This window comes from Dermochelys coriacea, chromosome 4 (genome assembly GCF_009764565.3).
Source record: "Dermochelys coriacea isolate rDerCor1 chromosome 4, rDerCor1.pri.v4, whole genome shotgun sequence".
NCBI classification, from domain to species: domain Eukaryota; kingdom Metazoa; phylum Chordata; order Testudines; family Dermochelyidae; genus Dermochelys; species Dermochelys coriacea.
Window position 1 is genome coordinate 115,219,901 of NC_050071.1, and position 13,654 is coordinate 115,233,554.

Sequence of the window (13,654 nt, forward strand, 5' to 3'; positions counted from 1 at the left end):
ATGCGATTAAACTAGCTAGAGACATAAAGGGTAGCAAGAAAACACTGTATAAATACATTAGAAGCAGGAGGAAGACCAAGGACAGGGTAGGCCCCTTACTCAATGAAGGGGGGGGGGGAATAGCAACAGAAAATGTGGAAATGGCAGAAGTGTTAAATGATTATTTTTTCGTTTCAGTTTCAGTAAATGCCCGTGAAAATGAGGTAGAATCAGAGGCTAAAATAGGGAAAGAAAAAGTTAAAAATTACGTAGACAAGTTAGATGTTTCAAATCACCAGGTCCTGATGAAATACATCCTAGAATAATCAAGGAACTGACTGAAGACATAGGCATGGGAACTAGAGGTGCGGGGGGTGCTGTAGTACCCCGGAGTCCAGGCTGCCAGCCTCATGCCCAGGGTCAACTCGGGGGGGATGGACAGGGGTAAGGAGGCTGGCTTTCAGCACCCCCACTATTAAACATGTTCCAGCACTACTGACTGAAGAGATATCTGAGCCATTAGCAACTAGTCACGGAGAAGTCATGGAAGATGGGAGAGATTTCAGAGGACTGGAAAAGGGCAAATATAGTGCCCAACTATAAAAAGGGAAATAAGGACAACCTGGGGAATTACAGACAAGTCAGCTTTACTTCAGCTCCTGGAAAGGTAATGGAGCAAATAATAAAACAATCAATTTGCAGACACCTAAAAGATACTAAGTTGAGAAGTAAGAGTCAGCATGGATTTGTCAAGAACAAATAGTGTCAAACCAACCTGATAGCTTTCTTTGACAGGGTAACAAGCCTTGTGGAGAGGGAAAAAAGTGTTAAATGTGGTAGATCTTGACTTTAGTAAGGCTTTTGATATGGTCTCACATGACCTTCTCATAAACAAACTAGGGAAATACAACCTAGATGGAGGCTACTATAAAGTGGGTGCATAACTAGTTGGAAAACCAGTCCCAGAGAGTAGTTATTCGTGGTTCACAGTCAAGTTGGAAGGGCATATTGAATGGGTTCTGAAGTAAATAGGATTAAATTCAATAAGGACAAATACAAAAGTAATCCACTTAGGAAGGAACAATCAGTTGTACACATACAAAATGGGAGATGACTGCCTACGAAGGAGTACTGCAGAAAGGGATCTGGGTGTCATAGTGGATCACAAGCTAAATATGAGTCAACAGTGTAACTAACACTGTTGCAAAAAAAAAAAAAAAAAAAAAAGCAAACATAATTCTGGGATGTATTAGCAGGAGTGTTGTAAGCAAGACACGAGATGCAATTCTTCCGCTCTACTCTGCACTGATTAGGCCTCAGCTGGAATATTATGTCCAGTTCTGGGTGACTTATTTCAAGAAAGATGTGGAGAAATTGGGAAAATGTCCAGAGAAGAGCAACAAAAATGATTAAAAGTCTAGAAAACGAACTATGAAGGAAGATGGAAAAACCTGGGTTTTTGTTAAGTCTGGAGGGGAAGACTGAGAGGGGACATAACTGTTTTCAAGTACACAAAAGGTTGTTACAAGGAGGAGGGGGAAAAAATGTCGTCCTTAACCTCTGAGGATAGGACAAGCAGCAATGGGCTTAAATTGCAGCAAGGGAAGTTTAGGTTGGATATCAGGAAAAACTTCCTGTCAGGGTAGTTAAACACTGGAATAAACTGCCTATCGAGGTTATGGAATCTCCATCACTGGAAATTTTTAAGACCAGGTTTGACAAACACCTGTCAGGAATTGTGTAGATAATACTTAGTCCTGTCATGAGTGCAGGGGACTGGACTAGATCAGTGGTTCTCAAAGCCAGTCCGCCGATTGTTCAGCAAAAGCCCCTGACGGGCCGGACCAGTTTGTTTACCAGCTGCGTCCGCAGGTTCAGCCGATTGCAGCTCCCACTGGCTGCGGTTCACCGCTCCAGGCCAATGGGGGCTGCAGGAAGGGCAGCCAGATATCCCTTGGCCCGTGCCGCTTCCCCACTGGACATGAGAACCACTGGACTAGATGACCTGTTGAAGTTCTATGATTCTATGGAAGTCTAACATATGGAGACAACTTAGTTAGGTCTCTGTGCTTCAAGACTCCTCCTCAGGCACAGATTCCTCTGGCTGTACCTGCAGCACCACAGAGATCCTCAGACAACAGGTGCTACTGGAGGTTAGAGTATATTATATTCAGTTAAATTAAACAACAAAAGAAAAAATTGCACATCATACCTGTTAGGATGCTTGGAGTGAACAAAATTTCCCTTTCCTTCTGTAGTCGCTCAGAGTAGCTTTTGTAATCTGCAGGTTTTACTACTAGAAAATCACGAGCCATTTGATCAATAATGAATAAATCTTCTCTATCATTAACAAGGCAGTCCTCTTCATTCTAGATGTAAAAAATTACCAGTTCTTTTGTTTAGTATGAAATTCTGGTCTGGAAGACATCAATTTCACAATTTTGCATGCAAACAGAAAAATGGGTTTTATTTAAATTATGCTGTACAGTACATCCTTGCTATAATGAACCCTTCAGGAATCCAAGCCATTTATTCTTTATAGCCAGGGGTTCGTTACAGCAAGAGAGACTCATCGCGAGGGATGCAGGGGCGACAGTTCCTCCAGCACTGGGCTGCAGCAGGGGCTGAAGGAGCTGTCAGCTCCTGCCACAGCAGGATCCAGGTACCGGGTTCATTATATTCAAAGATTCATTATTATGAAAGGCATTATAGCGAGGCTGTGCTGTATTTGGTAAAGCCAGTTATTCACATTCATACACTGGAATGATCAAAATCAGTATCATCACAATTTACTCAAGATGTTAGCAAGTTACTGTATGTTAGAGTATTGGAAATAGAAACTCCATTTCATCTTAACAAAATGTACAGTTTACTAAAAATATGTTAATTGAGACAGATTCTACCACCCTTACTGACATTGAGTAGTATACTAGTCTGCCAGTAATCCCTCTGGAATGAATGAGACAATTTGTGGAGGAAGATACTGCTTAATGTGAGAAAGGTGGAAGAATCAGGCCTGTTACCACGTTGGATCATCAACTATGATCACTTTTCCTTTATGTCTTGTCATCCTACTTTCATATTGTCTTGAAAAAGTAGCCTATCATAATTTTTTTTTCAGTCTCTTTAAAAAACATGCAATATTAGCCTCAGGTAAAATTGACATCTAATGATACGTCTACTGATTTGTTCAATTTACTATGAAACTCTATTTTCTCATATATGGCTATGCAGTTTTACAAGGCTTCTGCATCAAGAGTGTAAATTATTTGTTATATAATTGTTAAGCAATAAGTACTTCACTACTAAAAAAAAGAACTAATTGCAAAGAAATCAACTTCTACCACATATACCAGTGTTTTGAAAACGTAATCCCAACATTTTGTTTTTAAAAATAAATTATAAAATAAGTCAGTTTTTATTAAATGGATAAGCAAAAGTTAGCATAAAAATTCTGAATAAAAATATGAAAAAAAAAGTGTATGATTTGTACCATTTCATCCTCTATTTGTTCTTGCTGATAGCTTACTATAGATTCCTGTTCTTCCCCTTCCTCTTGATTTGATTCACTCTTTTTTTTGCTCTTAGTTTCATCCTTTATATTCTCTGGTTCTTGATCAAAATTGAAAGTAAAAAAATTATATGCTTCTTCAGCAGAAGGAAAATCAGTCTGGATCTAAGGAGAGAAGACATCATTTATTTAAGACCATGTTTACAATTTTTTTAATACAAGTAAAACAGCTAAAACTATCCTTTCACGAGTAACAGCAATAACGTTTTGAATCATTAAAAAAAAAAAAAAAAATCACACAAACACCAAAACTTTGAAATCAAGCATCTGTTAAATAGTTTATATATCAAAACACTTTTACCATTCATATCTTTACTACTTAATAAAACATCTATAGTAAGATTTTTAAATATCAACTGCTTCAGTTTTAATTTGCTCATCTTTCTAAATACAAACATACTTGGGAAATGATCAGAGACCAGGATTATGCTGTGAAAGATAAAGCCTTGCATGTGGAGGAGGCAGAAGACCATCTTACATACAGCAGTTTCTAGAGATATTTTGCACACAGAAATCACAAGCAGGAACAATGCCCTTTGAGGGAGTTTAGAGGAGCACAATGAGATGTGACTTCTACACCTCCCATGCTGAAGGCCCCAGAGTCTACCAGACAGTACTGAAGGGGTGGGGGGCAGAGACATTGTCCAGTCCTGCCTCCTGTAGCACAGCTGGCAGTGATATGATGCCATATGTGCCTACACTCAAGAAGCACAAGTTTGGGACTCTTCTGCCCCTGCACACAAAGTCAAAATCTGCCCTAATAGGCAGAACTAATCTTTAAAATTTATATTTAGTGACTCAATTAACAGCAGTATTTTGTTACAACACATACAACATGTAGGAGTATTGTTGTGGCTGTCAATCAATCAATGACAGAGGAATGTCTAACTAGAAGTGAGAGCTCCTATGGGCCCCAATCCCTGGGCCCACATTGCTCCAATTTCACAATTCACGTTTTCTTTTATCAGAGATTTTTGTGGCTATTTTTAATATTTGTTGGTAGAGTTGCTATGGGTTTATGAAGATGATCATATTTTAAATTATTACGTTCCTAAGCACCCTGACAATGGGGAGGGCATTTTGCAAATTAAGGTCCCAATCCTGCCAGCTGCTCCACGCAGTGAAAATCCTGCAGCCACACTGAGCCCCACTGAGGTCAGTAAAGGTTGCTGTTATTAAGGAAACTGATTCTTACGTGTGACTTTTGCTTGAGTTTTTTGACAGAATCCCGAAACTTGACTCTAGAAGATGTCTGACATTCATCCTCTTGCATGTATCTTGACTCATCTTCATCAGACTGCATTAAAGTTATCATACAAATTATTTACAGACACAGCAAAATGAAGATGGTAAATAGTTGAGTGTACAGATGTTCACAGTACAATTTTATTTTGATAAAATGTTTATTAGAAAGTGGGTGCATTTGCTAGTTACAGTTAACTCTTCTCTTCTAAAGCAAAACAAAACTACTCAAACCATTGTGTGATCCTGATTATGAAAGGAGGGACAGAAACAACAATTTATGAAACCGGAAGTGGATACTACATTCACCCACCAAATGACCTATTGTTATTCCTATATATTTTGTATACTGGAATTACTGCGTCCCATTGATTATCTTCATTTTACTAAGTCTCCATGATGCCTATTATATCAATATCCTCATTTAATGCCAGCCTCTCTAGTTCATCCATCTTAGTATTTAAATTTCTAAAATTTGTATACAAGCAATTGTACATTTTGTCAATATTCACTTGCTTGCTTTTGTGTGTTACATTTAAATGGAACTCTTATGTTTAACTGTCCTCATTAGCTCCTACTTGTACTTTACCAACTTCCTATCCTCTTTACAAGCATATGAAGATTTCCCTTTAATAAATTCATCCCTAAGAGATGTCTCCGCTTGAACCTTGTGCTCCTTTGCATCCATAAACTTTTCCCCAGCTCGTTAGTTTAAAAAATCCTCTACAACCTTTTTCATTTTACAAGCCTGCTCTCTGTTTCCTTTTTGGTTTAGGTAAAGCATATCCTTCCTGTATAAGCTCTTCCTTTCCCAAAAGGTTTCTAATACCTCAAAACCCTCCTCCCTGCGCCATTGTCTCATCCACACATTGAGACCCTGCAATTCTGCCTGCTTTCCTGGACCAGCAGGCAGAATTGAAAACATTTCAGTTAATGCTATCATGGAGGTCCTGGACTTCAATCTCTTAGCTAGCAGCCTGAATTTGGCCTGCGGGATCACCCTCCTACCTTTGCCTATATCACTGGTACCTACATATGCCACAACCACTGGCTCCTCCCCAGCACTGCACATCCATCTGTCTTGTGAGATCCACAGCCATTGCAGCAGGCAGTTTATTATGTGGCTCTCCGGGTCATCACAATCCCAACTATCTAAGTTTCTAATAATCAAATCCCCCATTATTATTATTACCTTCTTCTTCCTAGTAACTGGGATTCCCTCCCCAGGAGGAGTATCCTCAACGTGAGAGGATACAGTGACACCATCTGCAAACTATGGGTTTATTTCCCTCCACTCCAGCTTGATGTTCCTCTTCTACAAAAATGTCATCCTCCTTTACAGCATGGAGGCATGTCAGACTCAAGGGTGGGACCCATCTATTGTGTCTGTGAAAGTCTTCTCTGTGTACCTCCGTCTCCCTTAGCTCCTCCAGTTCACCCAGTCTGGTCTCAAGAGCCAATACTATGTCTCTAAGGGCCATGAGTTGCTTGCACCATATGCACACATACACCATCTGCCCAAGACAGGTAATCGTTTATGCCGCATTCAGTGCAATAAACTAGATTGCCCTCACTCTGATGCTGGACTACTGCCTGCAGTAGTTTTAGTCTTCAGGGTTTTTTTGTTTGGTTGGTTAGGTTAGGGTTTTTTGGGGGCGGGGACGATGTTAGTGGTCTAAATTCAGAGTATATTTGTTAGGTGTATCTGCCTCACACTCCTCAAAACTTCCATTTGCTAGCTCCTCCAGTAGTTTTGGACCTGATTTTTTAAACTTCAGTTCTCCCTGAGTTAACCCCGCCCGCTTGTCAAGTGATTCTAAAGGAGTTAGGGATCAAAGGATAGCCGGCTAGACCCTCATTATCTAGCCTAGCCTAGCCTAGCATGTCAGTAAGCTCAGGACACAGCCCCCACAATACAACACACTGTAATATTTAAATCAAGCAAACACACAGCAAGCAAGCAAGCAAGCAAGCAGACAACCTCACCTCGAGGATCATGTAGTCTCTCCTCCCTCACCTGGAGAACTGCCTCGCAAAACTCCCAATTGCTGCTCCTGCTTGCTAGCTCCCCTGGTAGCTTAGGAACGGACTTTTTAAACCCCGTTCTCCCTTACTTAGTCCTGTCCCCTTATCAACATAAAGGGGTTAGGAATCAAAGGATGCAAAATACTCACAAAGAAATATGTCTAAAAAGTGAGAGTTCTTTAGCTGTTATAGCTTTGTACCTTTATATAAAGCTATAGCTTTATCTGTATAACCTCTAACAGAAATAAAATATAAAAGCACACTATTTACAGATAAAATACTCTTTTTGGTTCAAGTATAGCAATTATGTATCTTAAAACATGGTAAATAACAGGAGCATACAGCTTGGAAGGGCTAATCTCCAGGTGATAGAAGCCTCACTTGAAGTCTATGCTATAACGAAAGGAAATTTAATACTGTATGTACAGCATGTACATTAAATGCATTAATTGGAAAGGCTCCTGTTAACTAGATAATTCTTGAAAAATTCGGGATGCCTGTATTTCTGTCTAGCAGACAATATAAAAAAGAGCAATACAAATGATCTTACACAATGGCTTTCAAACAACTGACAGTTTTATTACCTTCACTTTCTGGTTAAAATGACAGCATATGGAGCATGCACATGTACACATTGTATTTCTCACCTCTTTATCCCATCTAGTTTCCGATTCCCTCAGCCTGAGGCTTTTTAAGTGCCTTGGTCTTGGACTTGGACCTTCTTGCAGTAAAGCACTTTCTGCTTTAGACTAAGAAAAAACAAAAAAGAAATTTTGGTCATGTAACTTATGAGTAATGTTATAATAATTCCTGGAAACCAAGATCTTACTACTAGGGCTGTCAAGTGATTAAAAATTATCAATCATGATTAATTGCGCGATTTTAAAAATTGCAATTAATTGCAGTGTTAAACAATAATAGAATACAATTTATTTAAATATTTTTTGATGTTTTCTACATTTTCAAATATATTGATTTCAATTACTATGCAGAATACAAAGTGTACAGTGCTCACTTTACATTTATTTTTGATTACAAGTACATGCACTGTAAACAAAACAAAAGAAATAGTTTTCAGAGTAGCAGCCGTGTTAGTCTGTATTCGCAAAAAGAAAAGGAGTACCCGTGGCACCTTAGAGACTAACAAATTTATTAGAGCATAAGCTTTCGTGAGCTACAGCTCACTTCATCGGATGCAAAAGAAATAGTGTTTTTCAATTCACCTCATACAAGAACTGTAGGACAATCTCTTTATCATGAAAGTTGAACTTACAAAATGTAGAATTATGTACAAAAAAACTGCATTCAAAAATAAAACAATGTAAAATTCTAGAGTCTGCAAGTCCACTCAGTCCTACCTCTTGTTCAGCCAATCGCTCAAACAAACAAGTTTGTTTACATTATCAGGAGATAATGCTGCCCGCTTCTTGTTTACAATGTCACCTGAAAGTGAGAACAGGTATTCTCATGTCACTGTTGTAGCCGGTGCCACAAAATATTTATATGTCAAATGCACTAAAGATTCATATGTCCCTTCATGCTTCAACCACCATTCCAGGGGATGTGTCTATGCTGATAACAGGTTCTGCTCAATAACTATCCAAGCAGTGCAGACTGACGCATGTTCATTTGCATTATCTGAGTCAGATGCCACTAGCAGAAATTTGTTTTTCTTTTTTGGTGGTTCGGGTTCTGTAGTTTCCGCACTGGAGTGTTGCTCTTTTAAGACTTCTGAAAGCATGCGCCACACCTCTGATTTTCGAAGGCACTTCAGATTGTGAAACCTTGGGTCGAGTGCCGTAGCTATCTTTAGAAATCTCACATTGATTTTGTCAGATCTGTAGTGAAAGTGTTCCTAAAATGAACAACATGTCCTGGGTCATCATCCAAGACTGCTATAACACGAAATATATGGCAGATTTCAGGTAAAACAGCAGGGGACATACAATTCTGCCCCAAGGAGTTCAGTCATAAATTTAACCACATTTTTTTTTTTTTTTTTAAAACGACCATCATCAGCATGGAAGCATGTCCTCTGGAATGGTGGCCGAAGCATAAAGGGGCATACGAATGTTTAGCATATCTGGCATGTAAATATCTTGCAATGCCAGCTACAAAAGTGCCATGTAAATGCCTGTTCTCACTTTCTGGTGATATTATAAATAGAAGTGGGCAGCATTATCTCCTGTAAATGTAAAAAGAAAAGGAGTACTTGTGGCAGCTTAGAGACTAACCAATTTATTTGAGCATAAGCTTTTGTGAGCTACAGCTCATTTCAACGTATGCATTCGGTGGAAAATACAGTGGGGAGATTTATACACACACACAGAGAACATGAAACAATGGGTTTTATCATACATACTGCAAGGAGAGTGATCACTTAAGATGAGCTATTACCAGCGGGGGAGGGGGGGAGAAAAACCTTTTATGATGATAATCAAGGTGGGCCACTTCCAGCAGTTAACAAGAACATCTGAGGAACATTGGGGGGTGGGGTGGGGGGGGGAGAAATAACATGGGGAAATAGTTTTACTTTGTGTAATGACTCATCCACTCCCAGTCGCTATTCAAGCCTAAGTTCATTGTATCCAGTTTGCATATTAATTCCAATTCAGCAGTCTCTCACTGGAGTTTGTTTTTGAAGTTTTTTTGTTGAAGGACAGCCACTATCGGGTCTGTAATCGAGTGACCGGGAGAGTGAAGTGTTCTCCGACTGGCTTTTGAATGTTATAATTCTTGAAGTCTGAAACAATGTAAACAAACTTGTTTGTCTTAGCAATTGGTTGAACAAGAAGTAGGGCTGAGTGGACTTGTAGGGTCTGAAGTTTTACATTGTTTTTTTTAAACATAACTTCACTCAAAAACAAAATCTACATTTGTAAATTGCAGTTTCATGACAAAGAGATTACATTACAGTACTTGTATGAGATGAATTTACAGTGTAAATATTTGTAATCAAAAATAATATACACTTTGATTTCAATTACAACACAAAATGCAATATATATGAAAAAGTAGAAAAACATCCAAAATATTTCATAAATTTCAGTTGGTATTCTATTGTTTAACAGTGCAATTAAAACTGGATTAATTTTTTAATCGCGATTAATTTTTTTTTTAGTTAAACACGAGTTAACTGTGATTAATCAACAGCTCTACTTAGTACAAGTAATATTAATGAAAGATTCTTTTTACTGCATAATCCTCTTAAATTATTATAAATAGCCAGATTCTGCTTCCCTTTATTATACTGTACAGTAGTTTACTCCACAAGTAGCCACAATGATTTCAGCAAGACTCCAGCATAGAAAGTAGTACTTACTCAACATAAAAGTGGCAGGATCTGACTCTCAGTTAAAATGGCAAGGTTTTTCCAAACATTACATTTTTCATATTACAAACAAGAATCAAATTAACTTTTTTAGAAAATAACATTAAAACCAACTACTGGGAACTAATCTGTATAGATATCAAATACTATATTAAACAGAGTTACAAAGGCAAATTTAATTCATTCAATTATATGCAGCACAAAACAAAGAAGATTGTATTTGATAGGATTTATGAGAATGTAATCAATAAAATCCTTAATAGATGCATTCTCACCCTTGCAGCTTTTAATTTTTCTCTCATCCGTTCCCTAATGGAAAATTCTGCAAAGCTTGTTCTTGAGGTAGAAGGGACAGGAGGCAAGCCTGAAACAGGAAAATCACGATAAATCTAGAATTTCAGATTTTTGATGGCAGAATCTAAAATCGTATAAAAGACTTGCTATTCAAAATATTTACAGGATATGGAAAATTTCAGTTTCCAACAGAAAGACCCTCTTCAACTGAGAAAACGTTAAAATATACACATACTTGATTTTGACAATGAAAATAAGTCTTTGTTTTCATGTTTCAAACCTTATAGGCTAGCAGTTGAACTCTTTTAGCCCAGCTAGATTTGCCTTCCAAAATTAAATTAAAATACGACTGATTAGATCTGACCATCCAGAGTACAATATATCAACATTTCTTTCCATTAAATAACTCTTAATTATCTGTTGTGCTCCATATTCTAGTGATCTGAGCTTGCCATTTCTAATATTATATGGTATTATATATAATCAATCATGATTAAAGGAATACCCCCCCATGACAATTCCAAAATAAACATTAAAACAAGATACCCATTGTCTATGTACTAGTCTTTGTTCAAAGCTATTATAAATTGCCCCAAAATGAAGTAAAATCTTATTTTTGTAAGTAATACTATCAAAAAATTTAGTTCCTCACTCTCAGAGGGTACTTGGCCTTCTGAAGGGGTCAGGGGCTCAGCCCACCTCTGACAGACTTCATAAAGGGGAATCAGGCAATTCAGGTTCACATGGGACTAGTTATCTCACTGGGGCAGTTAATTAGGCAGTGAAGCACCTGGGCATGATAAAAGGCAGCTATTCACAGTACAGACTAGAGAACAGAAGCTTCCGGTGAGAGGAACAGTCCCCAGAATGAGAAAGATCCAAAAGTGATGAGGCTCACCAGGAAAGGAAACTAAGGAAGAATGTTCCTAAGTGGGAGAGGCTCCAAAAGGAAAGAGCTATGAGTGCCAAGTCAAAGTAGAACCTGTCCCTGGTGGAAGAATTTCACCAGATAGCAAGAGAAGCCTCAGATAAAGAGAAATTAATGCTGTCCTAAGGAAGGATCATTGCAGTTTGACCTCCGTGGGGGACCTTGACCCAAGTGGAAAACCACTTCCCTAGCTCATGAAAAGAGGCCCTGGCTCTAGAAGAGGGTTCCATGTCAAGAGGGCCTTGAGGGTAGCAGACCTAGATGTAAGTGGGGTTGATGGACTATAAAGTTAACTCAGCCCCCTCCCCCTACAGCTAAAGATGCTGGAGTGAACACCTATTTACATAATGTTCCCCTTTTAAGTAAAATAAACTAGACCTTTGACGGTGTACTGTTCAATGTACATAAGCCTCACCAGATTTATTGAAGCCCACTGAGGAAAACTGAGGCAGAGTCATAATTGCAATGCTACATCAGGCCACTGGGGGCACTCCAGGGGTGAGGACCATCACTATACTCATCTTGAGCCTTTTAAAACAAATTCAATAGCTGGCAACCATTGTATTTGCTAAACACAGTTCTCAGTATTTTCAGACAACAGCTTGTTGACTTCTTCACAGCTTCAAGCCCTTCATGTTGTGTCATTTTCCTTATTTGCACTGGAGCAGAATATGTTCAATCTTAAGGTCCAGATCCTGCAGTCACCTGCACGCATGCTAGTAACATTGATGTCAGTTTGTAGATTATAAGGCCACAAGAAACCACAGTGATCATCTAGTCCAATGGTTCTCAACCCATAGACAACAGGCTTCTTTCAGCCCAATCAACACACAGCTGCGGCCCATGTGAAATCTCCTGGGCCACACAGGTGGTATATATATTGAGTGGACGCAGCCCACATAACACATGGAGAGCTACGTATGTGGCCCACAATGGAAAATAGCTTCAGAACCACTGATCTAATCTGACCTGTATGACATAGAAAAAAGGTTCCCCACCCCTGGACTATCAGGGGCCACTGACCCACAGGAAAAATCAGTCTCAGGTCACAAACAGCCCTGCGGGGGGGCACGGAAGCTTGAGGATTCTCCTAGGCTTTGGGGTGGGGCCAGAAATGAGGGGTTCAGGGTGCAGGAGGGGGCTCCAGGCTGGGTCAGGGGGTTTGGGTGTAGGAGGGGGTGAGCACTCCAGCTGTGGGTGCAAGCTCTGGGGTGGGGCTGAGGATGCAGGCTTTGGGATGCAGGAGGTGGCCATGGGTTGGGGTCAAGGGGTTAGGAGTGTGTACTTAGTCATATGTTTGCTTTAGTGGCAAATTAGTTTCTGTCACAGTATTTTTAACTCTTAGCACTATAGAGCCTGTACAATTATGAGAGAAAGATAGATTCTACTCTGGCTCATGCATCACCAAAAGAATAGTTAACTAACTTCTAATTTTATGGACATATTCTGCCCTCAATTAGACTTGTGCAGTCCCATTGAAATCAATGGAGTTTCAGAGGTGAAAATGAGGGCACAGCTTGATCTGGAGCATCTTTCATACTGGTGATGATGCATGAGTCACTGAACCAGAAAGAACACAGTTTGACTTTTAGATTGCAAGATGAGTTTACATGGCTAGAAGTTAGAAAAAACAGAGTTTACTTTTAAAGTGAGCAAATTTTCTCTGAAAGTTACTGAGAAACAATAAATAAGCAACCACATGTATGTGTAATTAGCATAAATGGCATGAAGCAGTACTTCCTTAGCAAAAGTCTCAAAGAGATATACCAGACTAGGAAAGCAAAGTCAACAGGGCACATGGGAATGTGAATTCCAAATTATCCAATGGTAAAATCATCTTTAAAATTATTACAATTTTTTACTTTTCCATTAGAGAAATTCTGTGATTTGAAAGAGTTTGATTATTAACCAAAAGGGCACCTAAAGTGAAGTTCTAAAAATGATCATCTTTCATGTAGACTTAAAGTCTATGAATACTACATGTCCAAGAAAGAAATGCTGAATTATGATTGGAGTGAAAGGCTGTTCAGTGAGAGAGAATTTCTGGGACACATTCAATGGGGCCAGGATTTCACCCTTAGTCCTCCAGGAAGCACTTACATTTTAAAGTTCTAGGGAGCTCCACAGGGTGCTATTCTACATTAAAGATAAGGGTGTCTAATCTTTTTGGTTTTACACAAACCATCATTATGGAAAGTGTAGTTTCTCTACTTAGAGAGGAAGGAGAACTAATAACTGATGACATCAAGAAAGCGGAAGTACTTAATGACTGTTTTGCATCAGT

The 13,654-nt window shown here is 38.9% G+C and overlaps 1 protein-coding gene across 6 annotated transcripts in view; it reads right to left on the reverse strand.

Moving 5' to 3' along the window:
* Positions 1-13,654, reverse strand: part of CC2D2A (coiled-coil and C2 domain containing 2A) — a 136,379-nt gene that overhangs the window by 107,348 nt on the left and 15,377 nt on the right. For 4 of the 6 annotated variants that reach the window (XM_038398469.2, XM_043514124.1, XM_043514123.1 and 1 more), the window contains 5 exons: positions 10,424-10,512; positions 7,465-7,566; positions 4,746-4,847; positions 3,473-3,655; positions 2,192-2,348 (listed from right to left, as the gene is read on the reverse strand). In XM_038398469.2, the coding sequence (XP_038254397.1) occupies positions 2,192-2,348; positions 3,473-3,655; positions 4,746-4,847; positions 7,465-7,566; positions 10,424-10,512 (633 nt within the window). The remainder of the gene's footprint in view (positions 1-2,191; positions 2,349-3,472; positions 3,656-4,745; positions 4,848-7,464; positions 7,567-10,423; positions 10,513-13,654) is intronic. The other 2 variants (XM_038398470.1, XM_038398472.2) reach the window with 1 other exon arrangement.